This window comes from Harpia harpyja, chromosome 23 (assembly GCF_026419915.1).
Source record: "Harpia harpyja isolate bHarHar1 chromosome 23, bHarHar1 primary haplotype, whole genome shotgun sequence".
NCBI classification, from domain to species: domain Eukaryota; kingdom Metazoa; phylum Chordata; class Aves; order Accipitriformes; family Accipitridae; genus Harpia; species Harpia harpyja.
Window position 1 is genome coordinate 1,604,400 of NC_068962.1, and position 18,481 is coordinate 1,622,880.

The 18,481-nt window shown below is 54.0% G+C and overlaps 2 protein-coding genes and 3 long non-coding RNA genes across 6 annotated transcripts; 4 read left to right on the top strand and 1 right to left on the bottom strand.

Annotated features, from left to right (window-relative positions):
• Positions 1-135: 135 nt before the first annotated feature.
• Positions 136-2,848, top strand: LOC128135724 (ankyrin repeat domain-containing protein 7-like). Its single transcript, XM_052774796.1, has 6 exons — positions 136-469; positions 1,239-1,353; positions 1,599-1,772; positions 1,861-1,967; positions 2,424-2,561; positions 2,722-2,848. Exons 1-6 carry the CDS (start codon positions 258-260, stop codon positions 2,846-2,848), a joined length of 873 nt encoding a protein of 290 aa, XP_052630756.1. The 5' UTR covers positions 136-257.
• Positions 2,849-7,203: 4,355 nt separating this feature from the next.
• LOC128135633 (uncharacterized) lies at positions 7,204-9,357 on the top strand. Its single transcript, XR_008233175.1, has 3 exons — positions 7,204-7,287; positions 8,322-8,474; positions 9,281-9,357. It is a non-coding gene; the product is annotated as an uncharacterized LOC128135633 (long non-coding RNA).
• A 58-nt stretch (positions 9,358-9,415) lies between these two features.
• On the top strand, positions 9,416-10,988 carry LOC128135631 (uncharacterized). Of its 2 annotated transcripts, XR_008233173.1 has the most exons (4): positions 9,416-9,447; positions 9,648-9,741; positions 10,407-10,481; positions 10,881-10,988. It is a non-coding gene; the product is annotated as an uncharacterized LOC128135631 (long non-coding RNA). The 2 variants fall into 2 exon arrangements; XR_008233172.1 differs by having other exon boundaries at positions 9,648-10,481.
• A 3,742-nt stretch (positions 10,989-14,730) lies between these two features.
• On the bottom strand, positions 14,731-16,165 carry LOC128135630 (uncharacterized). The gene is made up of 2 exons (XR_008233171.1): positions 15,986-16,165; positions 14,731-15,049 (listed from the first exon to the last, which is right to left on the bottom strand). It is a non-coding gene; the product is annotated as an uncharacterized LOC128135630 (long non-coding RNA).
• Positions 16,166-16,843: 678 nt separating this feature from the next.
• Positions 16,844-18,003, top strand: LOC128135725 (transmembrane protein 140-like; the record flags this gene model as incomplete). Its single annotated transcript, XM_052774797.1, has 1 exon — positions 16,844-18,003. A coding segment is annotated over one exon (810 nt), but the record flags the coding sequence as incomplete, so codon positions are not given.
• Positions 18,004-18,481: the final 478 nt, after the last annotated feature.

An 18,481-nucleotide genomic window follows, 5' to 3' on the forward strand; every position in this document is an offset into this window, starting at 1 on the left:
GGGCCCGCCCCCCGTGGAATCCCCCCTTGGAACCGCCCCCTCCTCCCCGGCCGCCGCGCCCCCTGTGTGACGCCCCGTTGCTAGGCTGCCCCCTGCCGGCGCAGACGGCGTCCTGTGCGGAGCGGGAGCGACCGGAGCTGCCGAGCGGCGGCCGGCGCTCGGGGCTCGGCTCTTCTCGCCCCTGCTTCGCTCGGTTGGGCCTCGGGGAGACCGCCCGGGGCTCGGCAGAGCCCGCCGGGCGCCATCCCCGCGGCGGCATGCAGCGGCTCTTCTCGTGCTGCCTGGGGAGGGTGCGGCGGCCGCCGCCCTCCGACGGCGATGCCGGACCCTGCGCCGCCGAGCCCTCCGAGGTCCGGGAGAAGCCCCGGGGCGGGCTGCACGGCGCGGCCGCCGGAGGTGACCTGGCGCGGCTGCAGCGGCACTGGTGGAGGAAGAGATTCCGCATCAACAGGCGGGACGCGGAGAAGCAGTAAGGGGCGGGCGGCGCCCGGAGCAAAAGCCTCCGGCCGGCCACCCCGGCGGAGCCCAGCCCGGTGGCAAGCGCCCTGAGGAGCCGGGCCGGCTCCGCGGCGCCGGCCTTACCGGGGGCCTGCCCCGGCTGGGGCGGGAGGCGGCGACCCCCTGCCCGTCCCCCCTGCCCTCCCCCGCCGGCCCGGCCCCTGCAGTGAGTCTTCTGCGGAGCTCAGCAGCCCTTCGTCCAAGCAGAGACGGCTGCTTGCCTGTTGCCCGACGGAGCGGCTTGCTTGAGCGGGGGCATGGACTCGCAGAAAGACAGGGCACGGCCGTCCCGCCGCTGCTAGAAACCCCGTGCCCTCCGTCTCTGGGACACGCCTGGCGTGGGACTGCTCGGGGGTGGGGGGGGAACCCAGGGCTTCCGCAGACTCCACACTCTCCGCAGCCTCCGGACTGCCAAGATGCGGTCTCCTTCGCTGGGCTGGGTGGCTGGGCAGTCCTGCTGGAGGCAGGGACCAGTGCCTGGGCACAGGAGTCCGTCCGTGCGGGCGCAGGTTCATTGACACGGCTGAGGAAATGCCTCCCGACTCCAGGGATGTGCTGGGGATTTTTCCTGGCCAGCCCCAGGCTTCGGGTGTGCCACTGCTGCCACCAGCTCCGGACCGCGGAAGCTTGCTTTCAGCTTGGTTTTTGCCAGTTGAGGCGTGTGGCCCCGCGCGGCGGGCACCGCAGCCTGAAACGGTGTCTTCAGCTGTCCGTGTTGACTGAATATGTTTCGTTTCTAGGACGCCTCTGCATCTGGCTTGTGCGAAAGGCCGGGCAGATGTCGTCCGATTCCTAGCAAGAGAGAAATGCCAGCTAAACCCTCGTGACCGCTTTAAGAAATCACCACTGATGAAGGTATGTGGAATATGTTATGCTGTTGCGCGTTGGGATTATCGATTATGCGCTGAACGATACGGACCTTGCGTGATTCTTTACGTAGGCCTGCGTAGAAACAGGTATGTTGCAGTCAGCGGGGAAGGGGCGTATGTTGCCTAATCTTTGAAGGCGCTTATACTTCCCACTGTTGGGAAGGTGCGGGAGTTCTGACAGTGAGAAATGTAGATGTTGGAAGTTATTCCTCCTTTGTGTCTTATTTCCAGGCAGTAGAGCACCAGCACAAAGACTGTGTGGCTATTCTGCTGGAGCATGGTGCCAACCCTAACCTCAGAGATGCTAGCGGCAACACTGCGCTTCACCTGGCTGCCATCACTGCTAGCAAACCCCTAGTCGAGCTGTTACTGGAGCACAAAGCCGATATTGAAGCTCAGAATAAGGTTAGCTTGGACTTTGGGTAAGGTTCCTCTTCCCAAAACTTGCTTGACTTTTCTGTGTTATTCTAAGGGAGATGATTTCCCCTTTCAGTTGGGATACACTCCGCTTACTGTTGCGATCACCAAGTGCTCTGAAGAGTTGGTGGAGTTCCTTCTTCAAAAAGGAGCTGACGTGCATGCTCGAGATAAGCATAAAAGGTGAAGGGTTTGTCAAAAGTGCGCGTGGGACGCCTTTAGCATTCTTCAAGTTGGACCGGGGGGAGGCATAGGAATGAGCTTTGAAAAAGAACCAGCAGCTGCCCAGAAGGAGCTCCTTCTGTGTGACTTGTGAAAGCAGACCCACACTCGGCTGCTTTCTTACCTCAGGGGACAGTTTCTGCCCTGAGGACTGCAAGAAAGTGTTGGCTGTGGTGCCGCACGCGCGCGCACACACACACATGCCCCGAGCCTGCTCTGGGCAGGTGGTTGGCCTGGAGACCTCCTGAGGTCCTGCCAACCTGAATTCTCCAACGCTTCCACGTATTTGGCTGTGCTTTCACTCTGCCTGTAGGAGAAGGGAAATGAATTCTTTGGGGAGCAAAGAGGGACTGAAGTAATGGCAATGCAATGTCCGCAGAAGCTGATGTATTTCCTTTCTTCTCTTGGATGCTTTAGGACCACCCTTATGGTTGCTGCTCTTGCTGGGGATATGAATATAATACAAATTCTCCTGCAGTATGGTGCTGATCTTTCTCAGGAAGACCTGTGTGGCTGCACAGTTCTACATTATGCCAGACTGTCTCAGCATGCTGTGTAAGTGTTTTACATCCTCGTTAGAGCGGCCGCGTTCTCAGAATGTGCGTGCTGATGTACGGCCCTTTTTGGTAACATCGCTGGGGTTTAGTGAGGCATTGAGACCTTTGTTGAAGCTGGGCTCCGTGATGTCTTCTGATGCATCTCTTTCCGTGTCAAGACTGGATTTGGAAGTTGAGGAAAACTTCCCCCCACAGTTCCCTCTGAGAATTCACCTGTGTGCTGCCAAGCTCCACTCCACTCAACTGACTAGCAACTACTTGCCTTTTGTTTCAGAGGGGATCTAACTGATATCCCCTGAGGTAAACTCTTCAGCGGTTTTCCTTCTCTCGTGGGTAGCTTTGCACCACTGGCCGTTCCTTCACTAAGGTGGCTATGTGTGCTTAACAGCTAGGCTGAAGGAAAGAGCCCACTTTCCTAGTGACGGTAGCCTAGTGATGGGTGAATGAACGGCATTCTTCCTACGAGCATGCCTTCTCTAGCCAAAAACAGCTGCCCGTGACCTCTTGTCACTGGGTCTTGACTTCATTTCTTCTCCCCCTGCCCCTTCTGTCAGCCTGGATCGATGGGAAGCAGGAGAGAAGGGTGCCTGGGTAAACTGTGGAGTAAAAACCCCTTTAGGAGTAAAGCACGTCTGAGGATTGCTCTAGCAAAACAAGATGCTCGTTCCTTCCCTCCCGGCTTCTGGCACAGCATCCCTGTTGTGCTAATGCACCACTTTGCATAGCAGCCTTGGTCTGGAGCACGTTTCTAGTATTTTCTTTTCTTGTTTGGGGGGTTTTTTTTGGTTTTAGTTCTGCTTATGCAGCAAACCTGAAAGTGGTCTCTCTCCAGAGCCCCACCTGACCCTCAGCCAAGGTTGTTAGAAGATAACACCTCTACAATGTATTAGCGCCTGCAGTGCTTGCCATGCAACCACAATCTTTGTTGGCCTCTTGATATCCCAACTAGGAGCTCTCTAAACTCTCCGGTCCTCTGGCTGACCATGGGAATTTCTTAAGCCCTTCAAAGTCAGGACTGGGTTTGAGGAGACGTTACCCCAGCTTCACGGGAAGAGTAGCTGCAGCATTAGTGTAGCATCCCACTGAGGTAGAAGCCTTGTAGTGAGATGTCAGTCTGCCAAGGGTTGTCTTAATCTCAATGGCCCTCAAAATGGAGAGGGGGTTTGTCGGATGAGACTGTAACCAGTGGGGCTGAGATACTCCATAGACAAGAATAAGCACCTGCAGCACGAACATGCCTGTAGTGAGTATTTCAGCCTCCAGTAGTCGTGCAGCAAGGTGTCGCTGGGTGTGGGTGTTACCCTTTACCAGCTGGCTATGAATATGGCTCGGATGGCTCATGAATGGCTGTTGCTCTTCCAGTAGAGAGTGTATGCAAGCGGGGGGGTATTTTTAACAAATGCATTTCCTTCCTTTCTGTATATAGTATTCAGAAGCAACTGGAGCAAAACACCGGCTGTGAAATGAGGGGAGAATGTTCTGCAGGAGGCACAGAAGGCCCAGCAGTGCTTGACAGCTCTTGCTCTGGGAAGACTGCTGACTCTCCCTTGGGCACCCCTACACTGACCGGAGCAGGTAGGATCCTTCACCGTGGAGGAGGTGATGAAGACAAATCACTGGCCTGTAGAAGAATGATAACCTCTTGATTGGATGCAGGGCTTGAGGGATGGGGAAAGGCAGAGTGAAATAAGCACTCACAGCAGAGTCTCACATCTTACCTCCTTTGTAGGTGTCTTGCCAGCAGCAGGAGGACAAGAAGAGGAAGATTACGACTCCTCTTTTGATTCTGAGGTACATTCATAGAATCATAGAGTCAGTGTCAAATGGTTGCCCATAGGGCCTACACTCTAGGCGCTTAGCTGCTTCTGCCTAGGTCCTCTCTGCCTTGGGCAGGTGTACATCGGCCCCTTTTGAAAGCCCTGCTCAACAGAGATGCCTAACACGCCGGTGGTGTTTGCCTTTCCGTTCTTTCCATCATCTGATACCACGTTACGGGTGTTGGCTGAAGCGGGAGCTTTGTGCGTGGAAACGGGTTGAGGAGGAGTCTGAGCCAGTTCTCACGCACGTCTTTTCAATTACGCAGTCGGATTGTGAAGCTCCAACAAAAGCGTCGGCCGACGAGCTGCCTCCTGCTGCAGATGGAAAGGGAGCGTGCGCGCAGCCCGTTGCAGAGGAGAGCGGCAACGGTAATTTCCTGACGCACTAAATGGTTACCTTTGTAAGCTTCTCTGCAGTGAAGCACATGGGGAAAAGCAGAGTGAAATAAGCACTCACAGCAGCGTCTCGCTTCTTGCCTCCTTTGTAGGTGTCTTCCCAGCAGCAGGAGCACAGCAGCAAGATGATGACTCCCCTTTTGATTCTGAGGTAGATTCATAGATTCGTTTAGGTGGGAAAAGACCCTTAAAAGTCCAACCGTAAACCCAACACTGCCAAGCCCACCCCTAAACCGTGTACCCCAGCGCCACATCTACACCTCTGCTAAATACCCCCAGGGTTGGTGACAGGTAGATTCACAGAATCATAGAGTCAGTGTCAAATGGTTGCCCATAGGGCCTACACTCTAGACGCTTAGCTGCTTCTGCCTAGGTCCTCTCTGCCTTGGGCAGGTGTACATCGGCCCCTTTGAAAGCCCTGCTCAACAGAGATGCCTAACACGCCGGTGGTGTTTGCCCTTTCCGTTCTTTCCATCATCTGATACCACGTTACGGGTGTTGGCTGAAGCAGGAGCTTTGTGCGTGGAAACGGGTTGAGGAGGAGTCTGTGCCAGTTCTCACGCACGTCTTTTCAATTACGCAGTCGGATTGTGAAGCTCCAACAAAAGCGTCGGCCGACGAGCTGCCTCCTGCTGCAGATGGAAAGGGAGCGTGCGCGCAGCCCGTTGCAGAGGAGAGCGGCAACGGTAATTTCCTGACGCACTAAATGGTTACCTTTGTAAGCTTCTCTGCAGTGAAGCACATGGGGAAAAGCAGAGTGAAATAAGCACTCACAGCAGCGTCTCGCTTCTTGCCTCCTTTGTAGGTGTCTTCCCAGCAGCAGGAGCACAGCAGCTAGATGATGACTCCCCTTTTGATTCTGAGGTAGATTCATAGAATCATAGAGTCGTTTAGGTGGGAAAAGACCCTTAAAAGTCCAACCGTAAACCCAACACTGCCAAGCCCACCCCTAAACCGTGTCCCCGAACGCCACATCTACACCTCTGCTAAATACCCCCAGGGATGGTGACAGGTAGATTCATAGAATCATAGAGTCAGTGTCAAATGGTGGCCCATAGGGCCTACACTCTAGACGCTTAGCTGCTTCTGCCTAGGTCCTCTCTGCCTTGGGCAGGTGTACATCGGCCCCTTTTGAAAGCCCTGCTCAACAGAGATGCCTAACACGCCGGTGGTGTTTGCCCTTTCCGTTCTTTCCATCATCTGATACCACGTTATGCGTGTTGCCTGAAGCAGGAGCTTTGTGCGTGGAAACGGGTTGAGGAGGAGTCTGTGCCAGTTCTCACGCACGTCTTTTCAATTACGCAGTCGGATTGTGAAGCTCCAATGAATGTGACGGCCGGCGTGTGGATTCCACCTGCACACAAACTTGGAGCATGGGTGCAGCCCGTTGCAGAGGAGAGCGGCAACGGTAATTTCCTGACGCACTAAATGGTTACCTTTGTAAGCTTCTCTGCAGTGAAGCACATGGGGAAAAGCAGAGTGAAATAAGCACTCACAGCAGCATCTCGCTTCTTGCCTCCTTTGTAGGTGTCTTCCCAGCAGCAGGAGCACAGCAGCTAGATGATGACTCCCCTTTTGATTCTGAGGTAGATTCATAGAGTCGTTTAGGTTGGAAAAGACCCTTAAAAGTCCAACCGTAAACCCAACACTGCCAAGCCCAGCCCTAAACCGTGTACCCCAGCGCCACATCTACACCTCTGCTAAATACCCCCAGGGATGGTGACAGGTAGATTCACAGAATCATAGAGTCAGTGTCAAATGGTTGCCCATAGGGCCTACACTCTAGACGCTTAGCTGCTTCTGCCTAGGTCCTCTCTGCCTTGGGCAGGTGTACATCGGCCCCTTTTGAAAGCCCTGCTCAACAGAGATGCCTAACACGCCGGTGGTGTTTGCCCTTTCCGTTCTTTCCATCATCTGATACCACGTTACGGGTGTTGGCTGAAGCGGGAGCTTTGTGCATGGAAACGGGTTGAGGAGGAGTCTGTGCCAGTTCTCACGCACGTCTTTTCAATTACGCAGTCGGATTGCGAAGCTCCAGCGAAAGCGTCGGCCGTCGTGCAGCTTCCACCTGTATGCAGACGTGAAGCATGGGTGCAGCGTGTTGCAGAGGAGAGCGGCAACGGTAATTTCCTGACGCACTAAATGGTTACCTTTGTAAGCTTTTCTGCGGTGAAGCAGATGGGGAGAAGCAGAGTGAAATAAGCACTCACAGCAGCGTCTCGCTTCTTGCCTCCTTTGTAGGTGTCTTCCCAGCAGCAGGAGCACAGGTAAGAGGGAGGTTTTGACTCTTCTGAGAGCAAGTTACTTTGTTTTCCAGAGGTAATGCCGAAGTCACGCTCCCGTATCCCCGGTGCTGCAATGCAGTGCGATGCTGCAGTCTTGCTGGGGATTCCTTTCCCCACGATCTGTCTGTCTGTGTTCTCACTTGCTCAGGTTTCTGCACCGGAGAGAGAAGAGCTTCAGCTAAAGAAGGATGCTTCATGTCAAACCGACCTTCAAGGCGACAGACAGGTGACTCTAGTAGAGGCTGATGCAGATATCCATAAATAGAACCAGTCAGTGTACAGAGATCTGTTCTTGCTACTGTGTTCATTTTGGAACGCTGCTGAGAGGAGGTGACTGAATCCGGACCTGAGGTGTATTTCGCACCTCATTTTGTTCCCTTTGTGAAGCCGAAGGGCTGCATAAAGAGGGAAAACAGTGGGTTGGACGAAAGCACGTGCGCAGACTCTCATCCTCTATTCCAAGGAGAAGAATATTTAGCCTTTTCTGTGTATTAGGAAAGAGAAAGCCTCACGAAGAGCTGGCGATCCTGTAGATATGCTCAGCTGAGACAGTTGCCTGCTGGTGGCGGCCAAAATCTCTTATGTTTGAATTCACTGAGTCACAGAAGCATAGAATGGTTTGAGTTGGAAGAGTCCTTTAAAGATCATCTAGTGCAACCCCCCCTGCCATGGGCAGGGACACCTTCCACTAGATCAGCTTGCTCAAAGCCCCATCCAGCCTGAACACTTCCAGAGATGGGGCAGCCACAATTTCTCTGGGCAACCTGGTCCAGTGTCCCACCACCCTCATTGCAAAAAATGTCTTCCTTATGCCCACTCTAAATCTACCCTCTTTCAGTTTAAAACAGTTGCCCCTTGTCCTGTCACTTCAGGCCTTAGTAAAAAGTCTCTCTCTCTCTTTCTATTTTGAAAGGCCGCAGTAAGGTCTCCCCAGAGCTCGCTTTTCCCCAGGCTGAACAACCCCAACTCTCTCAGCCTTTCTTCACGGGAGAGGTGTTCCAGCCCTCTGATCATTGTTGTGGCCCTCCTCTGGACCTGCTTGAGCAGGTCCATGTCCTCCTTGTGCTGGGGACCCCAGAGCTGGATGCATTACTACAGGTGGGGTCTCATGAGAGCAGAGTAGACGGGCAGAATCACCTCCCTCGACCTGCTGGCCACCCTGAAGGCCGAGCTAATGATATCATCCCATGAGTAAAAGCATCTCTCGTGTTGTCATCTTCTCACTGATTTCTCCATGCTCATGGAACACCATTTCTTTAGACATGGGTCAAGCAGCCGTGGCAGGAGCTCGCCAACCCTCTCAAAAGGAGCTCCCTCACAGAAGCTTCACCTGAAGCTGTGAAGTGCTACAGCGTGTACCTGCAGGAACAGAAACTGCAGTTGCAGAAGAAACTGTACCGTTCCAAAGCTAAGGTATGGAGAAAGCCTGTCTCTTGTCTCTTGGCAGGGGCCCAGGCCTTTTTTGTAGCAAACCAGAGCGGGGACCTGATCCTTTCTTGGGGGTTTTGTGTAACCCAGGGTGGTTCAGTGTGCGGTTCGCTGTGATGAGCGGGATGGGAGGGAACAGCACTGCTGCCTTGGGTGCCTGCCTGTTTGCACCACTTGAAGTAAGAGCGGAGGGCTGCACTGAGGTGGTCTTAGTACGCTAGACACCTTTGCAACAGGAGCAGACCGAGTGACATGTAATTGACTCGCCTTGTTTTATAAGCCTGGCGCCTACAATTAGTAAGGCCACTAACCGTGAAGTCACTTTGTCCTTGATTGGAGAAGGGGGGGGGTATTCCTTTCAAACAGCTGCTTCTCAAGGTTCACGGATCACGTGTATTTGCTGCTTCTCTTTGGCTCGGCAAAGCGGAGTGTGTGCTGACAGAGAAAGAGTAGGCATGCTGGAGTGTTGTGCTCACGCTTTTTTGCAGTTCCTCATCACGTCATCATTGTTATGGAGCTGCAAAGTCACTTTAGGAGCAGGAGGAGCTGCTAACCGTGTTGGAGTAGCCAACAAGCGGCTACAAAGAGTGTTTGGAGTCCTTGAGAGAGGAGGAGGAGCGTTGTGGCAGCGTTTAGGAAACGCTTTAGGAAATCATTTTAGACGTAGGAGAGGGGCCAGTGTAAAAGATGAAGTAACGTGGGTTTTGAGAGTCGACATGAGAGTCAGAGCAGTCCACTCCTTTTTATCAAACCTAAGTTGACTACCGGCGATTCTTCTTGTGGTTTGACAGCTGCAGGAATTAAAAGAACGGCATACCCGGACTGAGTGTTATGCCGAGTACCTGAAGGATGCCATCAGGAGGAACGAGAGGGAACTAACTTCCAGGAACCTGCAGGACCTTCTGACCACTTCTTCTGGAACTGCAGCTATCCCAGAGCTGGAAGACCACATACGACGGTAAGGAAGTAACAGAGTGGAGCAAGGCTTCGCTTTCTGCGATTGTGCGAAAACAACAGGACTGTCTTCTTGCATCCCAGCAAGATAATAATACACGATTTTCAAAGACGCTTTTGTTTTAGATGAGGTTCTTTCACATTCTTCTTTGGGGATTTGTGCTCTTGTGGCCTCCTGTGATAAGGCCTGTCCTTCTTTTCCAGGCTCCAAGGTGAAAAGGCCAGGCTGGAAACCACAGTCCAGCAACAAGCAAAGACCATCGAAGCCCTTTGGAAAAAACTGCAAGCCTGTGCCTTAGTAAGCTACTCACAGCCTTCCCTTTTCGTGAGCTACAGAGCCTAGTTCTGTATCTGTGTGGGAAATTTTAAGATGAGGTTTTCCTGGAGAGCCTAGGAGAGATCAGTTTCTCTGTTCTACTGACTACAGGCTGCTCTGAAAGTCCTGCTGGCCCATTCCCCCAGCTTTCTGGCTTTGAGAGTTGTTCCGTGAGACTATAGCAAGTCCTTCTTAATGCCATCTTTGTTAAGGACTTGACAGCAATGCACTGGCTTAAGTATTTTCTGCTTTAGACCAGTCGTGAGCTTGAGACCTCAGGCAGCACTTCAGACAGTCCTGCGGTAGAGGGGTTTGGTGCCTTCGGTTGCGGACACTCCTTGGGCTCTGGTGGTGGTGAGCACGTAGTCCTGGAGGCCTGACTGGCATCATCAGACTGGGACAGGAATTCTTCCGTGGCCTGTACTCTGGGCACCTTCCCATGTTAGTGGCCATGGATTCCTTGGCCAGAAGGTGTAGGTCTGTAATGCAACGAGAAGACCTCCAAAGATGAAAGGCTGCAACTAATAAGGGAATGACACCTCCATAGGCCATATTTTGTATGCTTGGTTGGCGCTGCCGTGAGGTATGACCTTCAGCCAGGGAAGTCCTAGTGTGACTTCTTTTTTCTTCTTTTAATGCTGCTGTAGTCTCATAATGGCCTGGAGGACTCGGTAACCGGCTTTCGGACAACACGGACTGCAAAGGAACACCGACGTCGGCAGGTATATGAACAGCTTCTGGGAACGACTGGTTTTAGTCTTTGAATTTCTCGTGGGCAGGTAATTTATGAAAAGGTCAGGTGGGCTGCGGGGAATCCCCCAGGTTTTTGGGCAGGACACCCTCAGGGGAAAAGTCTATACGTTTCCTCATTCCCCTGGTGCTACTGTGTTTTGCATCTGCTCGGTAGACAATATGCGGGCACTTGCGTTCATCAGCACGATTCCTTTGATGGGTAGGCTGTGTGCTGTGGACAGGAGAGACAGCTGTGGGTGAGAGCTGTGAGAGGAGACTGGACTTGGGAGATACATGTTTTCTCCTTTGTGGAGAAGGCTGGCTGCACATTCTGCGTGTGGATCCTGTTCCTGTGCTCTGTGTGTGATGCATCTTTTCTATTTTGAAAGCGTGGCAGTGAAAGCAAGGAAGTAAAGAAGCTGGGCAAGACGCAATGCCGATCGGAAGCGCTTCCGGATGAAGCGTGGAAAAGAAACGCCGCGCTGGAGGAAGAACAGACCAGGCATGGCTTTTTAGTGCTTTAAAGAAATACACACTGAGGAGAAGTCAAGCTTTACTGAACCCTAGTGTAAAAGCATGTGCATAACCGTTTGCGAGCAAATTCAAGCCTCGCATTCGATCTTGCCAGGTGCTTCTGTGCATGAGCCTATGGTTTTAAAAAGCTGCAAAAGGCCTTGCAAATGCAGGCTGCCTGCACTTCTCCTGGGTGGGAAGGAAGTCTTGTCCTCTTCTGTTCAGAGAAATTTGGGGCCCTCCAAGTGTTGGGTGGTGCTGGGGAGCTGGCTGCTCTCAGTAATTCCTGGCTTGTCAAGCACATTACAGATGAAGCAAGCCATCCGGGGCTGTGCTGCTTAGGTAAGAGTGTGTGCAAAAGGCCGACTGCTGCTTTGCTTCACGCTTTCCTTACTAATTTGCTGTGCAGGTTGAAGATGCTTCTGCAGATGTCTTCGACAACCCTGACTGCGTCTGCAGCGCGAAGGAGAAAGTCCCAGCTCAGTTTCTGGCGAGAGATGAAGTAAGTTGTTCCGAATTGACTAACTAAATTGGTAAACTAAGAAGAAAGCTGAGCTCTGGTTTGGTTGGTGGATTTGAGGCGATTATTCTTTTCTGCTAGAACCCGTGTGATTCTTTTCCTATACTTTTTTTCCGCGCTGCTAATTATCTCTTGGCTGTATTTTGCAAGTGATTGACTGCTCTTGATGCTCCTGCTCCTGTTGTGGCAGTAGATGATGATGATGTTGATGAACACAGATGTAGTTGTCGTGATGGGTAAAAACCACGAGCCAGGAGTCCCAGCAATGGCCTCACTGACCAGCATGCAGTGCCGGGGGCCCTGAGCAAGAACAGCGGAGCTGGTCACCACACACTGAGATTTTAATACATTTCAATACTCTGTCTGCAGGTGACGAATGCAGTCTCGATGGCCCCCCACCTTACGGATTTCCAGTCACAGCTGAACCTCCAACGCGGTTAACGATGAGAAGATGCACAAAGAGCGGAGGAAGTGCCAGTGCCAGAAAAGAGTGCTCCCAGGGGAGATGCGTGAAGCCTGGAAACCTTTGCCTTCCACCCTGTGCACCCCCCCCACCCCCTCCCCGCCCCCCCCCTAATTACAAGTGTTCTGTCGCAGTTTGGTATTTAATAAACTCTGCCACCTCGTACGGGTCTTAGTTTTGCTGCACAGCCGGAGCTCTTCGGACCTAGCGCGTCCGGACGAGGAGAGTCCTGTTCCTGAAGGCTCGCTCAGGCTCCCTTCCCACGCAGGCAGTCAGCACACCTCTCCCTGCCCTCGCTCGGAACGACCCCCAGTCCTGCAGACATCTCCGACGGGGAGCACGCGTCCGTGTCCTTTCCCTCTGCGGAGGCTTGAACCGTGGCGGTGCTCAGACCAGGGACCAGCGCTGAGCGACTGCTCATCATCGGTCGCCAGACTCCTTTCTAGAGCAACCCTCCCGCCGGTCTGGGCAGAAGGGGGTGGGCGAGCTCCCGGTAGCCACGGACGCTTTGCAGATCCCACCGGGACCTGGCGGATTTGCAGCCTGCCGAGGGGAAAGGCGGGAAGCAGCGGGCACGAGCCGCAGCAGGGAGAAACCCACCTCGACCCGAGGAAAAACCTTTCCTCCTGCGAGGGCGGCCAGGGACCGCTGTCAGGGAGCAGCGCGGGCACGCTGCTCCCTCAGGGACGGGGAGCCGAAGGGGGTCCCCGCAGCCAGCGGGGCAGACCCAGCCTCGGCCCGCACGAGCGAGGGGAGCGGGGCCGTCCCCGGGGAAGGCAGCCGAGAGCCCGCAGGGACGAACGAGCGCCTGGGGAGGCGGCGGCGCCGAGGGCGAACCGAGAAGCCGGGCCAGGCCGGGCCGGGGCTCAGGCCCGGTGGCGGCCAGCGGGGTCGGAGACAGCCCGGTGGTGGCCAAGCAGGGCCACGGGGAGGCGGCCGGCGGGCTGGGGTCCGTGGCCGGGAGAGACCGAGCTGGAGACGGGGACGCCATGACGGAGCTCGGGCAGGGCCTGCAGGCCTCCGCCTCCGCCTCGGGGGGCCTCCCGCGCCGGAGGCCCCCGGGGTGAGGCCGGAGGCTCCAGCTCAGCCCACCGGTGGCTTTTTTGTGCCACAGAGAGGTTGTAGGGTCTCTGTGCTTGGAGACGCTCCCGCCTGGACGTGGCCCTGGCTGACCCTGCTTTGAGCAGGGCGGGGGGGGGGAGACGAGACGAGGCCCCTTCCCGCCGCGACGACGCTCGTGCTTTCGGCGCTCTGGGGATGTCGCGCTGCGGGCCCCGTTTGCTTCGGCCAGACCTCCCGCCTGCTTCAGTGAGCTTTTTGCCAGAGTCTGACCGCGTACAAAAGACGACGGCAGACTGTACCCAGCATCTCCGGGCACAAAGACGGCAACGACCTTCTCAGACGCCCAGCCATGGCGTGAGGTGTGATGCCACCAGCGAAGAACGGCCGTCGAGTTAGCCGACGTCGACTTAGTTGACTTCCAGCCCCCAGTTTGAGAGCTGGAACTAGGAAAGAACCATCACACTCCCAGTCTGGCTGGGCAGCAGTGGGAGCTGCCAGCTAGGGAGGTCCACCTGGCCCAGTCCCCACCTCTTCAAACACAAGGAGACGGCTAGCTAGGCATTACAGCCTTGACAAACCACTCTTCATAAATACGCCAAAGCACGCTGGGCAAAGACAAACTGAAATAACGTTCCACCTCCTCTCCGGCCAATCGGCCGTCAACATGCTAACACATGTCCGGGCTCTAAAGCCAAAACGGCTCTCGGAAAATACCAAAGGTATCTTCAGACGGCAAATTGGACCCGTTCTCCACATAATCGAGAGTGAGAGCTCTGCCGAGGAACAACAGTACCGCAGACTCCCAAGAAAGGCCAAGAACGTAAGCAGCGGTGAGCTCGACGGCAATGGGCAAGCAGATGAGAGCTGGCTGCTTAGCCGTCCACTCAAAGACTATGCAACACCCGAGCACAGCACCTCCCCTGATGTTGGGGGGGTGCAGGGGGACAGACAGCTCCAGTGACAGAGAGCACTGTACATGACCAGACTGGTTCTGGCCCCCCCTCCTCCTATCCACCATCAGGTAGCTGCCAGGCATTTACGGAGCTTCTGAACTCCGACACAAGCCTTTCAAAAAGTCTGACTAGGGATCTCTCCTCTAGTTGGTAGCAGGCATCTATCCCAAGGCAACACCATACATCCAAACGCACGCAATTATTTTTGTTCCTGGATGTCTTGCACCGCTTCCCCCCCGTGTGTGGGTGTCAGTGCTGGAAGCACCTGGTGAAAGCCCAAGGGTCTTTTCGCCGTGCAGGAGACTTTCCTAGCACATCCCTGCCCCAGCCACCCTCCCCATGTTTTGCAGCAACAACTGAACAGAGCACAGGAATCAAGTGCAAGGGAGTATTTTCTTTTTATGGGGGAAAAAAACAAACGAACAAACACACACACAAACAAAAAAAATAAAAGCACAACAACAAATGCTATACTGAAAGAATACTCTGCTTTTGCACTGGCCTTTCCAGTTTGAGTCATCTTACCACTGTGCACTGTGCTGCCTCATGCATGCCTCCCCCAACCTCACCTTCTTCTGCAGAACCCCTGACGTGATCCCAGCAGCCTTCTAGCCACATGCTACTCAAGACTCCCTAACAGAGCGGGTCCAGCTGCCACTATGGATCAGTGAAGACTTAGTTTTCAGTGCTGCCACTGATCCGGTCCCATACCAGCATTCTACTGCACAGTGGTTTGGCAAACGTATTTAACTTTTCTCAAGAGGCAAAAGCTACAATGAGAAGAGGGACTGTGGTTTGCCTTCTCTCCCATGCAGTTTGTTCCTGTGGAGTTAACGCTGGTTTTGTCAAGTCTTTTGCTCTTTCCCTTCGGCACCGTCCAGGTTAAGACTTCCGAGCCAGTAAGGTTGTTAATTTAATCTTCCCATCCATAGAGGCGGTGAGGCAGGTCCCGCAGTCCATGGCCGTGCTCCAATCCACTGTGACAACGGGAGCTCTGTGTCCTCCCAGGGAAAGGCAGCTCTCCAGAACCTTTTCCTCACCGTTCAACTGAAAGAAGGAAAGCATAAGGTTTTAAGGAGGCAAGGTTCTGCAGTGGGGGCAGCGCACCCACAGGAGAAGCCAAAGCCTGCTACAGACTCCGTATCCCCATCAGCATACATAATTAAGCGGAAAAATCAGAGACATGTCGAGATGTACGTAGCACGCATGAGGAAGCAAATTTCCAGTCTCACAACAGAAGCACGCAGTCTCAAGCAGCTCAGTGTCTGCTATCAGCTGAGCTGCAGTAATTGAACAGGGCAGGCTAAAAGCACACGCTGATGAAGAGCACGTAAGCCTAACCTATAGCTCATGTTAGTGCGGGTGCTCCGAATGCCCCAGATGCAAAGTAAAAATTCCATCCAATCTGCCTTGCAATGGCTTATACTGATGCGTATTGACTCAAGAGGAGGCAGGCAAGGGGCAAGCGATCAGTAACCGCTTGTTACTGCGGCACAGAAATTGGGGTGCTTGGAACCATTCAGCCTTACCCTTCATTCCATTTCAGTACACAGCAAGAGGAGGGAATCAGGCTGGGACTAACATAGCACGAGCAAGCACACAAGGCAGATTAAAGACGAGCATCAGGCAACAATCGCGCATTTTGCGTTGAACTGGCATGCATCAATATATTAAAAAAGAATAATTTAAAACTTTGTCCTAGGCACTTGGGTACTAAGGAAAACTGCTGCAGCTAAGCTTTAAGAACACGGAGCACACGTACTCTAGCTACATACAGAGAGTCAAACGCTTACAGAGGGTTCAAACACTTGCTAAGCACCACACGCTGCTAAAACGCACGCTGTATGAAACTGAGCAGCAACTTGCACAGAGCACGGATGGGTAGGTGCTGCTCGAGAACTTCAGCAGCTGCTGTTGCAGCCTTGTAACAACAAGAGCTTGTATGGATGTGTAAGAGTACTCCCCGTCACTTCTCAGACTTACCTTAAAAAGGACTCCCCCAGTAGAAGAACACGTCAACATATAGTTGCCCTCAGAGTCAAAAGCAAAAAGCCTCCCTCGTGGGAACTGGACTTGCTTGTAGCCACTGTACCCGGACAGAACAAAAGGACCCGTAGCTTCGCTGGGAAGATCGTACTCAGGCACCTTCAAGCCACTTTTGTGAATATTTGTCGTGGTTTAACCCCAGCCAGCAACTAAACACCACGCAGCCGCTCACTCACTCCCCCCCACCCAGTGGGATGGGGGAGAAAATCGGGAAAAGAAGCAAAACCCGTGGGTTGAGATAAGAACGGTTTAATAGAACAGAAAAGAAGAAACTAATAATGATAACACTCATAAAATGACAACAGCAACAACGAAAGGATTGGAATGTACAAATGATGCGCAGTGCAATTGCTCACCACCCGCCAACCGACACCCAGCTAGTCCCCGAGCGGCAGTTCCCCGCGCCCCCTTCCCAGTTCCTATACTAGATGGGACGTCCCGTGGTACGGAATACACCCTTGGCCAGTTTGGGTCAGCTGCCCTGGCTGTGTCCTGTGCCGACTTCTTGTGCCCCTCCAGCTTTCTCGCTGGCTGGGCAGGAGAAGCTGAAAAATCCTTGACTTTAGACTGAACACTACTGAGCAACAACTGAAAACATCAGTGTTATCAACATTCTTCGCATACTGAACTCAAAACGGAGCACGGAGCACGGTACCAGCTACTAGGAAGACAGTTAACTCTATCCCAGCCGAAACCCGGACAGTCCAACATGAGGCCGTGGTGCAAAGGGCCCGTGTGGGGCTAAGGGAGCCATACTGTCCTCCCAGTGATGGTCCACACACAGGACATCATTAAAGCCACCTTTGCTGTGACCAAAAATGCACACCCCCCCACCCAGTAACACAGGCACAGCACAGTCAGAGACGCTCCTGCTCTACTTGCAAGGGGAGTCCCGAGACCTCAGGGCCACAGGCTCAGAGCACACCTTGGGAAGGGTGCCATGAGACGCAACCACCAGTGGGTTCCCCCCCTTCGTGTTTGGCAGCAGGCGTCCCCACAGCAGGCTGTACCACGGTATCAAGAGAGCACGCAGGCGCCAGGATGGGTCTGCTGCTGCAGCAGCGGTGCACCGGGCACCTGCTGTGTGCACTGACCTTCCTTGAGGCTGCTGGAAACTTGGCCTTGATGCTCTACGCGCTGCTGTGGGAAGCCGGGAACCCGGTCGACCGCCCTGACAAACGCATTGGCTTTTACAACTTCTGCCTGTGGAACGCGACAGCTGGGGAGCTGCAGTGCCTGGAGTACAAGCATCTGCAGGTGATGGGCATCAGCCTACCAGGAATGGTGCTAGCCAGGGTTTGTGTGTACGCCTGCCTGGTCTTCAGCATCTTCTACCCCGTTTTTGTTGCACACGTGCAGTGCAGAGAGGAGAGGGAGGGCTGGAAGGCGATCCTCATCATACTCATCATCAAGATGATAATCCTCTCTGGAGGCCTGGGTACGTTTCTTTTCCAAACCTCGCAGTGGATTCACCTCTCTGATTTCACTGGGGGCTTCCTGGCATTGCTTGGGACTCAGGCTCTGCTACTGCTCCAGATTCTCACTGCCACTATGTACCTCAGCTGGGCCAAGCAACACACACCCGGGTCAAAGCCCTTTTATTGACGGGGCCCTGCCCGTCGGGATTTGAGGGCGAAGAAGATGCAAGCGCTATTGATAACATGCTTTAAAACAGTAATCCCGCTACAGCTTTAGTCACTGGTAGGAATTTGATCCTTAGTCCAAAGGCCCATCTCCAGCCTCTGGCAAACGGCTGCGTGCAGTGCTCCTGCAGCAAGCAGGCAGCAGACACCAACACCCGCAGCACGGCGTGGAAGCTTTCTGGGAACAGCAGCGTGCAACACGCCCCTCGGCCTGGGGCACAGCATCATAAGCGACAGCATTTCTGGCCCTGACCCAGAGGAGAGCGAAGGGGACGGATCAGAACCAGCACACAGCGGACACAACCCTCTGGCCATATCTAGCCTAAGTATAAGCAGGCAGAGAAGCAAGCAGGCTTCCTTTCTTGGCGTTGCCCAAAGAGACTCTGCTCCTTCTCCACCTCCCGAACTAACCAGGGACGCCTTCGAAGCAACTTGAGGAGCTGTGGCTTCACACTGCCACCACAGCAGTGGCAGCCCCAGAGGGGCACTGGAAATACTCTTCAGCAGGAGCACCTGTACTTCACCTGCTGGAATAACACCTGGAGTGACTCTGCTTTAGTTCATTCGGGTGAAGTGGCCCACATCCAACCCCAAGCAGCAGCAGAGCCCCTGCAGGGGCAGCCCAACAACTTGCTGAGCACTGAACACAGCTCTGAGGAGGAGGAGGGTTTCCACGAGGAAGCAGAGGATTTTGGTGCAGAGCCCCAGGTTTGTCCCCACTGACATTACGGGGCTGAGCCCAGCAGTCCAGCAGCCTTTGAGACTCCAGGAGAACGGGTTCTGCGCGAGG